This window comes from Salarias fasciatus, chromosome 14, assembly GCF_902148845.1.
Source record: "Salarias fasciatus chromosome 14, fSalaFa1.1, whole genome shotgun sequence".
Classification (NCBI taxonomy): domain Eukaryota; kingdom Metazoa; phylum Chordata; class Actinopteri; order Blenniiformes; family Blenniidae; genus Salarias; species Salarias fasciatus.
The window spans coordinates 16395853-16415904 of NC_043758.1; the positions used below are offsets into that span (position 1 = coordinate 16395853).

General features: G+C 41.9%; 1 protein-coding gene across 2 annotated transcripts in view; it reads right to left on the reverse strand.

Annotated features, from left to right (window-relative positions):
- The window catches only part of kcnab1a (potassium voltage-gated channel subfamily A regulatory beta subunit 1a), a 110658-nt gene that overhangs the window by 50805 nt on the left and 39801 nt on the right, over positions 1 to 20052 (reverse strand). The window contains exon 1 of one of the 2 annotated variants that reach the window (XM_030108372.1): positions 17103 to 17382. The exons of the other annotated variant lie outside the window; for it this stretch is intronic. Within the exon in view, the coding sequence (XP_029964232.1) occupies positions 17103 to 17311 (209 nt within the window). The 5' untranslated portion in view covers positions 17312 to 17382. Of the gene's footprint in view, positions 1 to 17102; positions 17383 to 20052 lie in introns of those variants that run through there. 2 annotated transcript variants of the gene reach the window in all.

A 20052-nucleotide genomic window follows, 5' to 3' on the forward strand; every position in this document is an offset into this window, starting at 1 on the left:
ATAGGCCTAACCTCTATGCCAGTACCAGAGAGAGTATAATAATTTACACAACACTATAATATGCAAAAAACCAATCGGACAAAATGTTTTCACAATGTTGGAACAGGCCATTTTTATCGGCCAACAAGGAAAAAAAAACAATAAATAAATTCTTGGACATCTCCGTTCTTCTTGAAGCTTTTTACTGATGGATTTACAGTGTACTCTATATTTTGTGTGACTATCATGTAGGTTGTAAATTGGTTCATACAGATTCTGACTACACTAACAAAGAAAAACTTGCTTTATTCTGCATTATTCACAACACACCATCAAATCGCTCTGCTGTGCACCACACTGCAGCATTCTGAACCTGTATGGTAACAACATCCAGTCAACTCAGGAGAACCGTCCACCTCTCACCGCTTTTCCTTTTACTATCAGTTTCACCTCTCAGTATCTGTTTTATTGGAAGACAGAGAAGAAGAAAACAGAACATAAAGAAAAGCAAAAACAAATTGACATTAAACTGTGCATTTCGTTTCCAATACAATTTATTGTCGTCATTCTATTAGCATTAGATCTCCGAGAAGAAAAAAAAGCAAGTGATTGAAGCTCTTTTGTTTAAAGATGTGGCCTGTTTCCTTGTCAGGTTATCTGAAGTGTTCCTATTTGAAAACTGTCCTGTCGATCCTATCTGCAACTTTTTTTTTTTCCCTCTGACATTATTGTTCTCTTGGCGGTTAGGTAATGAAATGATCAATTTCATGTATTTCTATTCAAATGGAGATCTAATATAACCCCTAACGGCCTGGTCACAATCTTCCTGTGAAATGTATTGTGTGTGTTGTTATTGTCTTCTAATGTGGTGTAGGCTAGTGTTTGAATGCATTTGAGAGTGTGTTTGGACAGCCAATGGCTTACTGAAACAACAACATGCATTTATTTCTGCATGTTTCATTGATCATCTTCGCCAAGACGATTTGATGTAAGGTTTTTTTGTAGGAAAAAGGGCGTTATATCTGGTCAAAACAAGATTGTTTGAATTTTAGGAGCTTCATTTTCAAAGGAAATCAGAAATATATTGAAATACTGTGATGTTTTTTGATAATGGATGTGATTACTTTTATTTTGCAGGTTGTTTCGTGCAAATTTGAGCTGTGGGGGCCCAGCTGTGTTCCGCGAAGCTGGAAGCTCAACTCGTTATATATTTCTCTATTTCAGCTGATTTTTGACTTAATGGAGACTTATTTTTTTAAATAAGCACAATATAAGCCAAGGCCATGTCTAAAATATATCTATTATGGTATTGGATCAGTTTCTGACCAAAAATAGCATCAGCAATATACTATCTATGAAGTTACAAAGGCTGAACTAATATAGTATCTCGATGTCCAGAATTTCCGGTAGTGTCCGTACCCCTATCCAGTTCCTCATTCCTACTATGTATTTGGCTTGAGCTGAATGTTCTATTTTATATACCTGGGTAGCACTATTTGAATGATGATATGTTGTGGATATAGTGCACACAATTAATATTACAACAGTTGCAAATGGGATCTGTTGTTTGCAATTGTAGTGTCCGTACCCCATGTAGTGTCCATACCCTCGCATTTTGTTATTCCACTTAGAAGTTGAAATTCTTGATATTATTGGAACATGTGAGCATGTTGAAAAGGGGTGTATTTATCTACAACTCTCAAGACAACATATTTGCCTAAAAGTACATCTTTTACCCACAGAAAACTAACGCAGAGAATCGAAGCAAGGACTCTGAATTCCAAAATTCCTCTTTTTGAATAACTCGCATAATGCTACGGGAAAATTCTCATTTGGTAAATTTGGTAATGGTAATTGCCAGATAATTTAAACAACAATTTCAGTGACTTTATGTTATTTCACTGCACTACCAGTTAGAGGTCGACCGATTCATCGGATTGGCCGATTCATCGGCCCGATAGGACGTTTTACAAACTTCTGAGTGTCAAGATTTCCGAAATAATGCAGTTGTTGTTGTTCATTTGATACAAATCAGTTAAGAAACATAAATTACAGCAATCCAGCAATGTGCAAATTGTATGTGCAGACATTTATATTAAGTTTGCAGAAAAGATAATTTATTGTCCACATATTTCATCACATTTGCACGTTATAGAGTCTTTTGTGGTCATTTGATGGGCAATAAAGCAGAGTTCTGTTCATATATTTTACTAAATTAAACAAACAACTGAGTTTATTAAGTTGTAGTGATGCTCTTCATCTGTTTTAAGTCTTGTTATGCTATCCAAGTCATGCTAATGTAGAGTCCATACCACATTTTGCCTCGACATCTTTAACTGATCACCATTTTACTACCAAATAAGATTACTGGATGAATTTTTTTGCATCTGATTGCTCGAAAACTGTAGTATAGTGAAAATAAAAATTGGCACAGTTTGTTGAGGCTGAATTTTTTTGTCTGCTGTCCACCTGGAGTCAATGTTGATTGTGACCAGGCCGCTAAGTAATAATAACAATCCCTCTTGAAGATTAAACTCTGAAGCCCGTTTATTTGCTGGATGAAGCTACCTATTTAAAGATTGTTTTTCATTTATTTTTTTATAGTCAGTTTTGGTTGCACCCTGTGTTTTCTTATGTACACATTTAATTGATTTTCTACAATATAACACACATGCATATAAACTGCTCTCATTAAAAACGTATCAAAGTATTGAAGTAGTGGGAGAGTGTGAACTATTAGAGCCAAGAAGTCACCACAATGAGTCCCCAAAATCCTCGGCTTGCATCAGGATATCAGACATCAAACATGCATCCCAAAACAGTTTTGTTTATTTCTTTGCACTTTATTGCTTAAAGCATCATAATTTGAACTTGTCCCAGGGCAGTTGAGCGCACCCGCTGTGACCGCGGGGTGGCACACTCAGTGTTCGGGTTAATTACACAGAAATTGGCAACCGTATGCATATTGCATTTTAGAGATTCTCGGGGACTAAATGTTGTATCATCAATAAATTTTTAAAGGAGTAATCATCACATAATGAGCTTCATAAACGAAGTGCTTGCTGAGTAGTATAAACAAAGGAGGACTGTACCAGCTGGATAAACACTAATGAAACCCCAAAACTTTAATTTAAGAGGTAAATTACACCATTAAAAATCTAATTTCTACTGGGATTCTCATATTTTCCTACTGTTTCTTCTATTTACATACAAAGATATGAATGATATGAAAAAGAAAGAAAAGAAAAAAAAAAAGATCTCAGCAACGCCTCACTGCAAAATATCCATGTAATCATCAAAGCGATGTGTGTGAACTGTCACCCTGTTCTGACAGCAGACAAGCAGCAGGAAAACAGAGGGATGGATTCACATACAGTAATTGCAGAGGAGCTATGAGCTGAGAAGGGGGGCATTAAGCAACACTACAATTAGCAAAGTGCATGAGGAGTGTTGCCATGCAGATGTATGCAGAGCTAATCACATGTTTCCTCAGAGGGAAACATGATCCACATGCTCTGGACTGAAGACTCACGCTGACAGCTGACAATAAGACGTGATGGAGGAGAGAAAGGTGGTCAGATGCAGACACAGAAACAGCAACACAGAACAAATACTGAAAATATATGAGAAATATGCCTTCCTTTGAGGACCTGACATTTCATCAGCAGTTTATTTCTCAATCTGATGAACATCTAGTCTAAAGCATTAGTTTTGCTGACTTCTGAATGGTTCTGGTGAAAATGGGTTTTCTCTGCAGGGCCTCACTTGTCGAGACAGAACGAGGACCTTGACCATCCAGGACAGACTCAAAGTTAAGTGGTTACTCCTCTGATTTCTGATTAACTGGTCCACACGTCTGATTCCATGGCTGGATCCCTTTGGAGGTGTACAGAGTTCAGCCAGCCGGCAGGATCCATCTTTAGATCTCTGGGCTGGTAGAGCAGCTCAGAGTAGCCCCAAAGAGAACTGGAGGAAGCTGTCGGGGATAAGGATGTCTGAGCTTCTTTGCTCTCCACATAGCCTCTGAGATGCAGGCGGGAAAGAAGATTGATGGCTCTTCTCTTGTGTCTTGATGGTTTACGACTCCCTGCTGTGTTTCTCCAATGATTGATTCTCTCGAGGTACTTTTTCCCCCGAATGTTTTCCACCTTGTCAGTTCCCCTGTCTTGTAGTGCTTTGTTGTTTTTTGCCCCGAGTCCAGTCTTTTTGTTATCAATATTTTTTAAAGTTGGGTGTTTGTGTCCATGTCAGTGTGTTTGTGTCTTTGTGTTTGTTCCCTCTTTGTCCTTGAAAGAACTGATTGTCATATCATGCGTGGATGTTTAAGCATCCTGGTTTTAGTCAGCCAGGTAATGCCCTCCCGCTGTTTTAGTCATGTTGTATGCACGTTCATTAGCTAACTAGATGTATAGCTGTACAGCTTCAATCAACAAAGACACTGAATTCCCTTAATTATGTAGGAGAAAGTACAAGCTTTGAAATCTCACGAAGGCTAAAACTTGAATACATTTTTCACTTCAAATACCTGGAAAAGTGAAGTTAGTTGCTTGCAACTTTTATCCAAGTTAAATCTGGTTATGTGTATCTAGTCAGCATCATGTTTCTTGCTTGCTGCTGTTCATGACATCTATGTATAAATTCCTGTATTGATTCAAGGATCATGTCTGTGGTTTCTCTCTGATCTCTGGCTCTCTTCCCAAGTGTCTCACCCGATTGTTCACCTTGATTGCTTCCCATAATGTCCACCTTTCTTCCTGTATATTTAAGTCTCTGTCTGTCCTTGTGTCCTTTCCGGTCCATCTGTTTAGTTCATGTCAAATAACTGTCCAGTCACCCGTTTTTAAACCTGCTGTGCCTCCTTTGAACTTTGACTTGTGTCTTTTAGAACTCCTGTTTAGTTACAGTGTTCTCATGTATCTCCTCATCGATAGAGATCGTCTTTTATCCTAACCTGGTATGTTGTTAGATCCTCTTTCCCACATCTTGACATCAAGAGAAGGATCTCTGTATGAGGTGAAAAGTTCGTAGATGCAGCTGAGTCAATAATAAGACAATTACTGTAATAAGCAGCCAACTAAAGGTGAGCAGAGATGTGAAACATGAGCCTAATATTTCAGTCATCACTTTACAGAGTCATATCAATCTACAAAACTCGTCTGGAATCTTGAAGAACATTAATTTTTGAAAGCACAAGTGCTATGTTTAATGGACAGGTTCTAAAACTTCACTGCGATGCAGACTATTCAGGTTTGAAATTTCAGTTGCCGCATGAGGATGAGTGCGGTGAGCATAAGAGGTCAAGTCCTCTCTGCAGGAAGACTTCATTCTGCCAGCTTTGATGCTGACATGTTCAAAACTAGGTGTGGAAAAAGAAGGAGCAGAAAGGAGAGAAAAAAATCCATCTTCATCGTATCAAAGAATTAGCTGAGGGAGTTTCTCATCATGTGATTGAAGACCTGTCCACTCTCCCTTCCATTCATCTCATCCTGTTTGGCTAATCACACCCTGTCTGTGCTCGCTGACCCCGTCTTTAACACCTCCCACCACCACCACACACCCGCTCTTCTCACTCCCTTTTAATTTGTACATGCTCTCCTCGAGACTTGCCCTTATCACTCTTGATGTTCCCTGTGAAGCAGTGTGTGCCGCACAAGCTGTGTTATTTTCGCAGGCTGTGTGTGGCCTGCAGTGCACAGAAAAACGATATGGATTGCTCTGGAGTAAGTGTGTAGGTTTATGGCTGAAGGTGTGGTGCTGAAAAATGTTGAAAAATCAGCGGATTCCTGCCGACCGAGGGCTGAAATTTGTGTTTGCCTACAACCAAGTGCCCACATTTTTAAAACATAAAAAGGAAAGTATCCAACCGCACGATGTTTGCATTATTGATACCACGCACAGAGGCTGCAACTGCCGAAATCCACTTTCAAATGCAGCTGCGGAGCCTCAGCCAAGTAAAACCTCTCACACGCGATACGACGAAGCCACACAACAGAGGCCCTTCCTGCAGCTCCCACAGTCGCTCGCATCTCCATGGAGACAGAAGTCAATTATAGTCCAAGTCCAACTTCCCAAACTCTATTAGACATGCAGCTGTAATGAAGTGAAAGAGCTGCTGTTGTTTAACGCAACTCATTCATCAGCATGCACGGAAGAATTGATTGTTGTTTGATCAGGTTGTTGACTCCAACATTACTCATGCAAAACACACACCGAGGTTTTGATCTCTACTCCTGAAAAATTACTACAACGAACATGAAAACACCGGAAAACCTAAAGAAAATAAATTATCCAGGAAAAACAAATTATATCTGTTAAAGTTCCATGTTAATACAGATGAAACATTCACTCCATGACACAGGGACAGCAGAGCTTATTCTCCAGCACACTCAAACAGCACCTCTGTAACAAAGACCAGTGCCGCAAATATTTATTTCACACGCCATTAAACTCTACAACAACTCACCTTGGTGTGACAGTCAGGAACTCACTGTCTCTACTGCCACATTCACACCATGTACACATGTTTTCTCAGTTTTTTACTGTGTATTATAAAAACAATACAAAAGTTTGGGCTTGGGGTGGGCTTTTTTGTGGGGAGTTTGCATGTTCTCCCTGTGCATGCATGAACCATCTTCAGGTGCTCCAGTCACCGCCCACAGTCCAATGGACGGACGGACGGACGGTCTGCAGTTTGAAAACAGATTAGTTTGAATCCGTCATACAGGAGAAAAAGTAAAGAAATCCTCCACAGTGGCGGCAGAACTGGAAGCTTTTTCAACAGACAATCAAAACAGCTGCATCAGACGTTTTTATTCTGATTGTTTCAGCCCTGCTGTAGTTCAGCATGAATGAATTAAAATGTGTTGCTGCACTCGCACTGATTGAGAGAGACAGAAGCCTGTCATGTTCGCTCAGTTCGTCAGTAAAAATGTGGTAAAAACAACAAGTGAAACGTGTTCCCGTGTCTGCCTTTAACAAATGAATCATATTAAGTATGGAGATATGTCAGCGCCGCACACGGGAAACACGGCGCCAGCCTCGGGGCACAGCTAGGTGATTTTCTACGACGCGGTTCAAAGACATCAGGCTGAGCAAACATCGCGCCAGAACACTTATTTCTTATGGCATCAAATCTGAGCTGCAACTCCAGATAAAAAGAAGAGAAGAAGAAAACAGCAGGAGAAGAACAGATGAGAATAAAAGAGGCAACAAGAGAAGAAAGATGATTATCTAATGTGTGTGCGTGTGTGTGTGCGTGCATGAATTTATCTCCAGTTACTGTCAGTGTGTGAGTAGTCTGAGTAACTTTGACAGTAAATAGAGATAAGTTCATGTGTTCCCGTGCACACACACAGACACACACTGTTTGGTGAATTTGCTGAAACTCTCGTCCTAATGATTCTGACAGCTTCTCTCACCTTCTATCTCTTTATCTGGTTTTCTCCTCTCGCTAAATGCGGAGCGCCAACCCAATATGACGGTAACTCAGTGTAATTCCACTGTCATCCTGTCAGCAAAACGTCTGCCCCGTTAAATTATGATGTGAAATAAACAAGAAAGAAGATGCACAGAAACACATCAGCTACCGTCTTCATCAAGCTCAACGAGAGACTGTTAGGATCTCTGAATATCACAGTCCAAACGTATTTCAGCGGAAAAGAACAAAGACAGGGGAAAAATAAGGGGACATATAATGAAGCGAGCACAGTCCACCACAAACACGAGTCTGCCACTGCTGTTCAAGTGAGAAATGAAGACAGACAGACAGATAGACAGCACATGAATTGATAAGGTCCTGGATATTGCATCCTCCAACCTGACAACAGCCTACAAACTGTTTGCAGTTCAGACGTTTTACAGCCTGAGGTATGAAGCTGTTGCAGAGTTTGTCTGTTCTGCACCTCAGGCTGCGGTTCCTCCTGCCAGAGGCCAGCGGAGAGAATTGCCCAGGACATCCGTGATGAGGACACTCTATAAGAGATTCTCTGTCCAAAGCTCAGGTACTTCTCAGAGGCTCGATAGCTGTTTATTTTTTATTTTTAATCAGGGTTTAAAGATTATTATGGTACGTTATATTCACTTTATTTAAAAAATTCACAATTTTTTGTGAGTGTGGCTCATGAAGTCAAACGCTCTCGCGACACCTGCTGAAGTTGTGCAGCAGGACGAGCAAACTCTGACTTCAACTTGAATTGAGATTAGTACTTTTCCTTGGAGGTGATATTTATGAGCACGTGCACACATGCATGCAATGAATTTATGTATGTATTTATCACCTTCTGGCTCACAGTTGGCTGCAAGTCTAAAAAAAAATGTAGCTTCTTTTCACAGAGACTTGGAGAACTTTTAAAAAGTTGTGTTTTACCCCATTTACACAGAGATAGATTCGGAGCATTCTGAAAACATTCCACCCCGTGATCCCATTTAAAAAAGGTGCATTTTCAGTGCTTCCAAGCACGGCTGTAGCGTTAAGTGACACAGAAAACACAATGAAAGTTTTACACTTTCACTTAAAGCCAAGTCTTTTATTAGTCACAAGCTGAATTATACACAGTATAATGCGCTGTGAAATTGAACAACTGTTCCACAATGAAACAACTATTTTAATATGAAGAATAAAAAAAAATAAACAAAAACACACAACATTCTTATGTTCTACAAAGTGCCAAATAGCTCAAGAAGTATATATCCAAGTCTACTGTTTGAGGTTTAGCAGGTGGACAGCCTGAAGGAAAACGCTCCGACTCTGTCTCTGTGTTAGCTGAGGTGGGTCAGCATCCTCTCCAGGTGCTTAATGTTTCCTGACAAACCAGCAGCTGGCTGTTGAGTTAGCGGAGAGCAGCAAATTTACCTCAGTGCTTCCAGCAAAATTAAACTCTTTCGACAGTGACTGGAAAGAGAACAAGTTGTTTGGGCTAATAGCTGAGAGGTCTACGTTTGTACAGCGATGCTGCTTCTGTGATGAAGCATTAATTACCAACTGGAGGAAGCTTTCAGGAGGTACAAAGGTTGTTTGGGGGAACATCTCCTTTTGTCTGACATTTTTAGGGGAAAGGACTGAACTTCCTAAGAATCAACATACTGCTAATTATCACGGCTAAACTCAGTAAATAAAAAAACTTTACCTTCGTGGAATGAGTATTGCCTATTTCACTGAATGTGCACAGCAATGAGACTAAGTGGAAAAGCATTGTGGGGAACTTCAATTATAAAAGTGAGAGTGTAGTATCTAAATAGGATGACCTTATTAAACTTTACTCATCGAACTGAGTCCAGCGCGCACTCGAGTTCAGATCAGCGCAGGAAACTGTGATAAACGATTTCAGCTAACAGACCGTAAATTCCAGCTCCACTGCCACAGAACGTGTAAAACATTTCGCACAGCCACAATGGAGACAATATCAGAACTAACTCTACCCACACATAAAATACAAAACTTTAACCTCAGTGCAAGTTTCAGCTGCAGACTGGGATACTAAATAATAGCATCAGCGGCTCACAGGACACCCAAGGGCGCAGCCACAGTTTACTGGCAGCAAAGCGACCAGCACAGTTTGTTATTCCGCCCGCAGTGCACACGCAGCTTCTCCGCAGGGATTTACTAGAATAATCATTCACAGATTTGACACATTCTCTTTGCTGTCCTTCTCTTCCTCGTTCTGTTTCTCGGACTCCTTTAATCATCCACGCTTCGCCACGAGTAGAGCTGAACTGAAGGCTGCGTTTCTTCACCAGCTTTGAAGAGGGTTTAAACCCACGGAAACCCCCTGGAAGACTCCACATGCTCGGCATGTTTTACATTTTAAATCAACTCATTTACTTGTGGTCCGCGAGACGAAAAAAACGGGAGCCGAGAGGATTCATAAAACTCAGAGAATGCTTGTTTTCCTGTTCTTTTTATTTTTCTGTTTTGTTTTTCGAAGTTGAATTACCACCAGCAAGTAAAACATCAAAACAATGGAAACAATTAAATCCAACCATGTGTTGAGTGTTGCATGAATACTAACGTTTCAAAAATGATCCTGTAACGACGTACTTTAATTCTGTTCTTTGTTCGACCTGCCATTGACCTACTTAGCATTGAAAAAAAAAGAAGCAAGGGTCATTTCCCAGGAGGTGCTGACCCGTTGCCGTCGTGTTGCAGAGGAAAACAGCACGTGTGAATTACAACAGGGATCTACTTGTTTCACATTAATGAATCAGAGCAAAACACTTATGCTTCACCAGATGTGATAAATACGTTTTGTCTTCATTCTGCCAAATAAATATAGTTCTCACTGTAATCCACTCAAACACAGCCTTCAACTGAGGCTCCAATTTGCAATTTTAGGATTGTCCGGGACGTCATGTTTTCATTCCCTCAGTTTCTGCTGTGTTTTGATGGTATCTGACGAGAGAATCAGCACTTCCAGCTGTTTCTCCTCACGAACCCACATGTCACATCTGGAAGGAAACCTGACAGCACTTCCTATTCATTCTGCTTTTATCACATCAAATTACCTTCCCTTTAACGATCCAATTATACCTGTCACGCTTCAGTTTAGTTGCCTTTTTGGTTCCCCTCCCCAGCTTGAAGCCTTACTTAAGTATATTTGTGTGTGTGTCTGTGTGTGTGTGTGTCTTTGTCTTTTTAAAGCATTCCAGATTGAACGACAGCACTCCAGAGCCAGGGACATAATTACCATAGCAACGCACATCGACAAAGTGTTGGTTCGGGCCGTGGAGTATTTGCTGTGTGGTGGTTTGGAGCACAGCCAGCAATCAGAGAATTTCTTCCTTTATTCATTTCCGTCCCTCTCATTTTGAGGCTCTTACGCAGACGGGCGCTCCACACACACATTTACAGTAGCTGCTAATCTGGCCTTTCACACCGCTGTGCTGTGTGAGCTCTCAGCAGGCAGTGTACAGTAACTGAGCTGACACCAGCACTCCTCTGCCAAATTAGCAGTGTGTGAATTGCCTCATGCGAATGCTTGCCCAGTTTTTGCAAAGCCTTCATGTTTTTCATTACAACACATGTTGAAACGTCATCAGGAATTAGCTTTTTACTTGCCAGTTCCTTTCTCTCTTCTTTCCTTCCTTCAGCTATGAGCTATGAACGTTTCTGAAAATGCCACTGTCTTTCTTTCTGCCGCCGTAAACAAACGTGAGTTTCAATCAGTCGTAGACAGTCTCGTGTAGAAGTACTGCTGCACTTGCAGAATTGCAATCAGTCTGAACAAGAGGGGGTGTTTTTTTTTTGGTGAATTAATTATTTTTCTGTGTTGAATATGCATTGCAGTCTATGAATTTTGCTTCATCAGCATTTCCTTTTGGTCATGTTTTCACAAGACTCTCTCCCAACATTGGCTGCAGTTCCCCAGAAAACCACTGGCATCAAACACATCTGCCCCCATTTTCCTTTTATTCTTTCTAGTATCAAAAGAATATCAAAAGTAGAATAAACAATGAGACACAAAACTTTGATGTCTCCATGTGTGCATTTTCTACATTCATCTCCCGAAGCAGAAGATGCACGGAGGTTCAGCTTCAGATCAGAAAGCCAGTGTGAGTTTGACATTCCTCTGAAGCTCTGCAGAGGCCCTGAGACACTCAGCACTCAGCCAGGTATTCACACACCCGGACAGCGACAGGCCACTGAGAAGGATGTGCTGGTAATACGGACAACAAAGAAGCCCAGCCATCCCCGTCCCCTGCAACCTCGTCCAGCATCTCTGGGGAAACCCCTAGCTACCCCCGAGACCAAACAAGAGATATAATTGCTCCAGATGATCATGGGTTGAGCAGGGATGAAAAGGGTCGTCAGAGGCCCAGGGCACCTTAACTGGCTCCTCTCTATGTGGAAGAGCAGCGAAAAGGCAAACTCTTATCAAGAGGGCTGAGGAACTGCAGAAAACTGAAACGAATCTAGTATACTTGTATCTTTTATTTCTAAAAAAACACACACAAAAAAAACTCATATTAGTTCATATTGCCAACCATTCTCAGAATTCAAACAGCTTATATATAAAGTCAAAGAGAAAGAGGCTGCCATCTGTATGTCTATAAAATCATGGGCACAGAGGACTGAACAGTGTTCCGATATTTACACAACTCCAAAGATGAAAAATGACTGGAAAGTGCTTGTAAATATTATGAATAAGGGATTAAAATAGGTTAAGATGGTGTCTGTAAACATTCATGGAAGCTAAATTTGTGACGGTTTCCGTTTATAATAGCAGCTGCGGTAATGAATGCCAATCTGTCTGTGCAGAATTTGGCTCTTGACATCCCTCCAAGCCCAAATGTTGTTCTTCCACTGAAGCAGCAGATTCAAACCTCACATATGTCTGTAGAAACACTGAGGAGGAACCAAACAAATGTTATTCACTGTCACAAAAGTGATAATGTCACCTCATACTATCGGATGTCAGCAAAAACATGAGTAGCTCAGTGGAGTCCCATCACGGAGCCGACACTGAGGCCTGTAAGAGATCAGAACACGTAATGAAACTAAACGCAGCGTCTTAATGCCTCAGACGTGTCTGATCATTTATTAATAGATTTTATATTAACTCAAGTCAGGCCTCTGAAGGTATTTATTATAGCTACCTCTGGATCCTCCTCTCCTACTTTATATCTCAAGTCTCAGTTTATTTCCTCCTCCTTCTTCCTGTCTTACATTCATACAACCATAAAAACCTAAAGCCAACAAGAGACGGCGACAGAAACCCTACTGCTGCTCTAAGTCAAGCTGCTGCCAATGCAGGAGTTGATTCACAGCACGACTTCGCAACACGTGGTGACTCAGGAAAGGGCATGCAGGGAACAAGCGGCACCCTGGTGGCTCAGGATGTATAAAAACACATTTGAATCCTTTCAGGAGTCCCATAATAATAATACCATTCCTCTATCGATTCGGTGCATTGCTGTCACCGATGTAACTGATTGACCAAATGCTGACTGTGAGAAAACAGTGATCAGTGGTTATTACCGGCGCGATGGGAAACAATTCTTGCGATATACTCAAAAAGCAGGTGACCCAGGTTTTGTGCTCTAAAGATGGAAATGTAGTCTCTCATCACTGCATTCAGATACACAACAATGCATGTACCACCTCCACCCATCCAAACACGTACAAAGCAGACCTGAACGCCCCTGCTGCTGCTCTGTTGCATCAAAATGTTGAAATTTAATTGATTTTAATTTAAGGAAAGCTTATATAGGGCCCGGCAAGCAATTGCCAATCAGCGATACAAGGTGACTAAAACAGGATTCAATGTATGCTGTATAAAAACATTCACAGTTGTTATTGACACAGAACAACAGATTTATTTATTTATCTTTTTTTTTTAGAAGACTCAGGCTTTGTTTAAAATCCATATTCATTGTTGTTTTGGGACCGGCTAGGTGCTATATTGACCCATTTCTCTAACATGTTCGAATACTTAAAGAGACAGAGCCAACATGAAAACTGTGTTTTGTTAGATAAATGCGAGGTACTGCGTGAAACACACAGGTATAAAAACACACTCCCAAAGCTGCTCAAAAGCCAGCACATTCTCACTTGTCACGCTTTCACCTACACTGCAGCGCCAGAGCAGATGGTGTGTGCAACCCTGGGTTCACTTCCTGAAACAAAAAGAAACCGAGAGCAAAAAACAAGAGAGGAGGAGAGAGAAAGACAGAGAGGGATGGTGGAACAGACTCGCTCTCTTGTCCCATGCAGTCCATCTCAAAGCATTACTGTCAGCAGAAGACAATACAGCTCCAAGTGATTAGCACGTGCTGGTATCTTCTCTCCTCTTCTCTCTGTCTCTTTCCATTTCCATTTCTCTCTTCCCCTCTCTCTGTCTCTCTCACTCATTGTTCCCACACAACAGCGAGTAGAAACTCTAGCCCGTTCGCATCTATTGTCAGAAGTCATTTTCACCATCCGCTGCCTACTGAACATTTAATGACGACTTGACAGGGGAAGCTGCAGCCTACATGGGGTTTGCATTTTTTGCGGTGGAGCCTTTGCTCGGGGAGTGTACACAGATGTGATTTGCTGCATGAGTTCAGGTTGACTCTTGTAGCTGTAAAGCTTGATGCCTGTACGAACTATAAAACCAAAGTCTGTCAAACAAGTGCATCTTTAGGCTTCTCTTCATTATTAAAGCAACACTTCCTTGTACTGCTTACTGTGAATACCCACCATAAATACTCTGGCCGACATCTGGGTATATTTGTACAAACATATGACGAATGCTGTTGGATCCTGACAAACACAATGGCACCTTTGTGCCATCAAGACTGCACGATGCCCCATTTACTGTGTTCCTCGTCGCTAACAAGAACTTCACAGTTCTTGTGTGAGGCTTATAACACTTCTCGGTTTACTACTTGTTGGAGTACAGTAACACACAAAAATAATAATGGTATTACTTTCACTGTCAGAAGCACCACCAGCCAAGTCTACTTTGAAGGCAGATCAGTCGATATTCAATCCATGAGATGTCTTTCTTACTGACATGAGTCCGCCTACCACTGATCTCATCAAAGGTACTTTGAGCTGCTATCGCATGAAGCTACATCCTGATCAATTCCAGCAGCGCTCACAAATCAGCACAGGTAAACAGCACCAATGGAAGGTCATCCACGTATAAACACACAGATTCAGCAATGTAAACTTGGAGCTGAGTGCAAACGTTCCAGATATGCCTCTCGTCACTACTGTGGAAAACTCTATGAATGGAAAACCATAGACCACCTTTCTGATCCTTTCAGGTCTTGAAAAGTTTAGTTTTTCAACTTTGGATACCTGACTTTTTTACTTCTTGCTGAAAACAGAGAGTCATATGGCAGCGGACTTCAGAGGACACTGTTCACCTGTCTTGCTGCTCCCATTACTCCTCAAGCAGTATCACCAATCACTTACATTACACATTGTCTAGACCGCCTCATTGTCTAGACGATATGTAACGTAAGTCCAGAGCTGACCGGACCTAACATAGTATTCGTCAAAGTGCCCTGCCTGGCCATCTTATGAGAAAAAAAAGTAAATCATTGTGAACAGCTCAGCCATTAATTTCTGCTTTTACAGTGGTGATAAAGTTCCATTTTGCACAACATTGTAAATGATTTCAGTTTGAGGACAGGATATTTTTTATAAATGTTAGCATACAAAGGTAAAAAGTTGTCAGGCACAAGAGTCTTGCAACCCATTATTATTATTTTTTTGAACTGGATCAAATCAGATCACGCAAATCTACATGATGCAGTTCTTGGTGAAAGTATTTATGCTGGAAATTTAACTGATATTCACTTTATGTACTATTTTCTCTGCAGCCTAGTCTAACTCAACAAATCCAACACAATTTGCTTCCATTTACAGCAGCAAGCACATGAAGCGGTGGAGTAGAGAAGCAGAACAACTGTGTGCATTGTGAGAAATGCATGTTTTTACTTTATGCATGTATGTACTGCAGATAGCATGTTCAGGTTACGTCTACTATGTGTTGTAAAATGAATAGAATGGTTTCAACACTGCCTCACCCCTTTTAACCAGGTTAAAAATCCAACATGAATCATCTCTATTAGTCTGTCAACAAGCAGTTTTGATTGTGCATCTGCCAGCAAATTTTGGATCAATACCTTCATTCACCATAATAGGAGCAAGTCAAATAACCACATGATACCATTTACAGATGTCTGATATTGCATTATTTCCCACGCATGCAAGCACTCAAACAAACCCTAAAATGTATCGACTGCTTTAAACACAGAGAGCTGAGATCTGCCTGGAGATAGAAAAGTTTTGCAGAGCGCTATTTGGTAGAATAATAACTGAAATCATTAATCATAAATCATTAGGACTACATTCAAACTGCAGCCTGTCATCAACTCTGACAAAACAAGCTTTCACAGACTCTCTGACACACACCTGATTTCACTGCTATTTTACGTAAGAATCCCAGCTTGGGGCTGTCGGAGTCAAACGCACAAGCCAGCTGAGCAGCAACACCGCTGAGGTCAAATCCGACTCAGACACTCAGCCCACACTGCAGAGCTGTCTCACCGAACCAGAGACAGAGAGACAGAGAAGAGAGAGAGAGAGAGAGACAGAGACAGAGTGAGAGAGAAATAGTGTTTAGGTGTGTGGGAGACTAGCAGAAGCAAAAGAGCGATCTTCCATTCATGGCATTTGGACGCATTAGAATTTGAGTTTCTGCGAGGAAGACAGAAAAAGAGAGAGGCTTCAGATTTGTTCGAGGCAGTAAGTGTACGTGGGAAACAAAGTAGGTGTAAATGAACTGTGGGAGAAAAGACAGAAGGAGTGACAGAGAGAGCAGACGAAAGGCCTGTGGATTCTGTCAGTACTCTCTCACCACTCAGACAGTGTTTATTCATAAATCCTACCAGGTTAGATGATGGGCGAGTAGCTTCCGTACAACTATACGACTGGACTGGATTAGGGATTAAACATGTGGCAAAACTGTTTACCAGATGTTGATATTTACTCTGATTTAGATTAAGATGAGTTGCTTATCTAAAAAGATGAAATGCAGACACATACCCATGGCTGTGGGTTGTTTGCTGATTCCTAACATGAGCTTGTTACCACAATCGTACTGCTTAGAATATTTAGTGTGTTCCCCTGACTGTCAGTGTGAAAGGGAGTGGGTAAATGTCTGTTTCCTCGTGTTATTCCTGTGGTGTATCATTGACCTGGTCAGGATCTGTCCTGTCTTCTGGTGAGTGTAAACTGTGATAAACTCAAGTGTCCCCTTGTAGCACAAACATAGGGAATGTGTGTTTATCAAAGAAGGATGAATGGATGAGTCATGTATGCATGTTCCTAAAAGTTGATTAAACACATAAATGATCGAAATCTTGTCACCATGATATATCTAATACATTTTAGATTAAAAATATACTAGTTTAAAAATCCTACAAACAAAGTTTCCTTCTCTTTATTCACCCCTCTTGAAACTTTTGCCCTCAAAATGCAAAAAGTTGTATTTGCGGTTAAATAAAGAAGACATGGAAATCATCAGATGAATGATCAAGACGCTTCACATGAGAATGAAGTGAATGAAAAAGGAAGAACCAAGTTGCTGTTTTTCAAATAGTTCAAACACTGTCCAAACTCTGGCACACACCTGTACTTCATGCCGGTGTGCTTCCCCGTCGACTCCTTCAGTGAGATGTGACGTGGCGTGAAGGAGCCGAAGCTGCGAGCGATGATGGCCACCGTGCGGAACTTGGCCCTGGCTTGGTTCACCACGTTGGGGCTGGTGGCGCTCTGCTTGCTGTGGTCCCCATTCCCTCTCTTCAGGTTGTGGTCCGTACAGGCGATGGACACCTGCATGGCTGTGCTTCGATGGAGGGTGCGGAGCTCGAGACGCAGAGGGAATCTACAGACGGGACGGGGCGAGCAGGAACAGAGCCCGGCCGGAGCGCTCAAGTATTTTTTTTTTTTAAATCTCCTTTGAATCAAATCTCTTTTCCTCTTCTCTTTTGAAGTGTGTCTTTCTCCTCTTGTAAAGGGATTGAGTCTTCAGCTGCTGACTTCCAAGTGCTGCAGCTCCATGTGCATCACTTTGTTCCGCGCACCGAAGTGAACCAGTGGAAGCTTTTCTTCTTCTTTTCTGTGCTCACGTCAAGTCTTCCACTTTAAGTCTTTCCTTGTGGAGGAGACACAGCAGAACAGGTCAATCATCAAAAGCCTGAAAAGAACAAAGACTCCTCAGTTCTTTGTGGGATCCCAAATTTATTCCCCCTCTGGTTTTTGCCCTCTCCAGTGTCCTGCCTCCAATGTGCAGGGCTTTTTCTCTTTTTTGCTTTTCTGAAGAGTTTCCGCTGCAGAATTCAAAGAAGGCAGAGAGAGAGAGAGAGAGAGGGTGCAGAGGGATGGCAGAGGGATGGCAGAGCAGTGAAAGACAAACAGAGAGAGACGGAGATGCAACCCAGGCGCTGCGCTCTCTCCGGTCTGACTGTGGGAAGAGCGAGCGAGCGAGCGAGCAGCAGCATGTGGGAGAGAGAGAGGGGAGAGGAGGGTGAAGGAGGAGGGGACCGGGTCACAAAACGGATAAGGAGACAGGGCAGAGGAGGAGGAGGCAACAACGGAGGGAAGGGGGGTGACGCTCACGTTGTAGCAAGGTGCGCCATCGCACTTCTGCCATCAGCACTTTTCCCCGTCTTGTCACTTCTTCTCCTCCCTCCTCTCCACTCTCTCAGCGCTCCTGTTCTCCTGCCTGCCGATGTTAATATGTGTCACTAATGTGCCCATGCCCCAGTTTTCTCTTTTTTCTCCCCTCTGCTCCTGCAGCGATCCCTCGCTCGCCGGTATATGCTCTCGATCCGATATTTGGAGGATCACTTCTTTGCTTTCTCCCCAGTGTTTTTGTTTTTCTCGGCAGGGAAGCTCCTCCACTGGCGGTACACCTTCAGGGAACTGAGCTGCATGTGGTGCTCCTCTTAGCTTTCTCTCTTACTCCCTCACTCACTCACTCCCACTCGCTTACCGTCACTCTGTCTTTAGCTCTCTGCCTGCCTCCTCCTCCTCCTCCTCCTCCTCCTCTCACTCAGTTTTCACCTGTCACACATCTTTGAAGAGTCCGTCGTCTCTCTTTCCAACTTCAAGGTCTGTACAACAAAGCTGTTGCTCACTATTCCCACAGCACCTCAATGCCATATATTCTCTCAGGGCTTCCGCCTGTTTCCCGTTTCGAAGTGATAACTGGACTGTGACATTCAACAGGCGAAATCCCGATGACTTTTACATGCCGTCTATTGGCAACTCATCAAAACAAATAGGAATGCAGCTTTATGTATTCTCTCATGTTGATATTTGAACCAAATTAATATTTATCTGCAGCCAACATGTTTTGTGCATTTTCTGCACAGGCGGCGCACGCACACAAATACATTTGCTGACACAAGGCAATCATATTTCTCCAAATCCCCGAACACACTGTACACACACCCCCCACAGGCAGCCACAAATCAAAGTCAGCGAGAGGAGGATAGATGGATGAGTTGGGGGAGGTGTGAAGTGATGGGTATCAAGAAAAAGAAATGAATATAAAAAGGCAGAGGCAGTCCCGAGCTGAGGAGTGAGGGAATAACTGTATCTCTGCATGTTTGATTACAGTGTGTATCTGACTTTTTTCTGTGTGTGTCTCTCCATAAGGGAATTCTTTTCTATAGTTGAGACTTAAATCTCCTTACACATTAATCTTATTTGGGAATTGCCATTCTTGTGAGGGTAAAAAGTCAGTCATAACATTAGGTTTTGAGGTTGAACCGAAGCTGGGGTTAGGTGAAGGTTTAGAGTTAGGGAGGTTCGGGAGGACGCTCATCGCTGAATTCAAACTAAAACTGCTTGAAATCAACGCCAGTCAAAGCAAAGTCTCTGGAGGTGTGTGTGTGTGTGTGTGTGTGTGTGTGTGTGTGTGTGTGTGTGTTTACAGTGTAATGTGAGGTGTTAATGTGTACTTTCCAGTAATTCTATCAGGGGTGTCAAGCGGAGGTAAATGGAGAATTTTGCTGCAGGGCTTCAAACATTGCTTATTCTTTGCTTGAGACCTTCTGTGTGTTTGTTTGTGTGTGCGTGTATGAGGGGAAAGGTAGTAGATCATGCATACATACAGTATCAGTATGTTTATACAAACAACCTTTTGAACAGATCAGACGCTCTAAAATGCACAGAATAAAATCAGTGTTTTTGAATTTGCTTAACACGGCTGTTTCTTGCTGTGGTTTTCTTCATGTTCTGTAAGCATTTTTTTGCAGTTACAGTCAGAGCACATAAATGTCACGTTACACCACACATGTAAAATGACTGTACTGCAGAGGATGTGTTTGTTAATATGCCATAAAAATGTTATGTTAACCGCATTAGTAGACAGGCTCTTCTTTCAAAAGTGGCATCCGGAGGAGTGAGGCACACAGCCAGGGGAAAAGAATTGACTGTACAGCATATTGACATAATCTAGGCAACCATATGCTCTTTTTGAAGAGCTCACTTACTGTGAACCACATTCACAAAATGTTAGAATAATATTCTTGACATACATGACACATCCGTGTTGAAAATTTAGCTTTAGA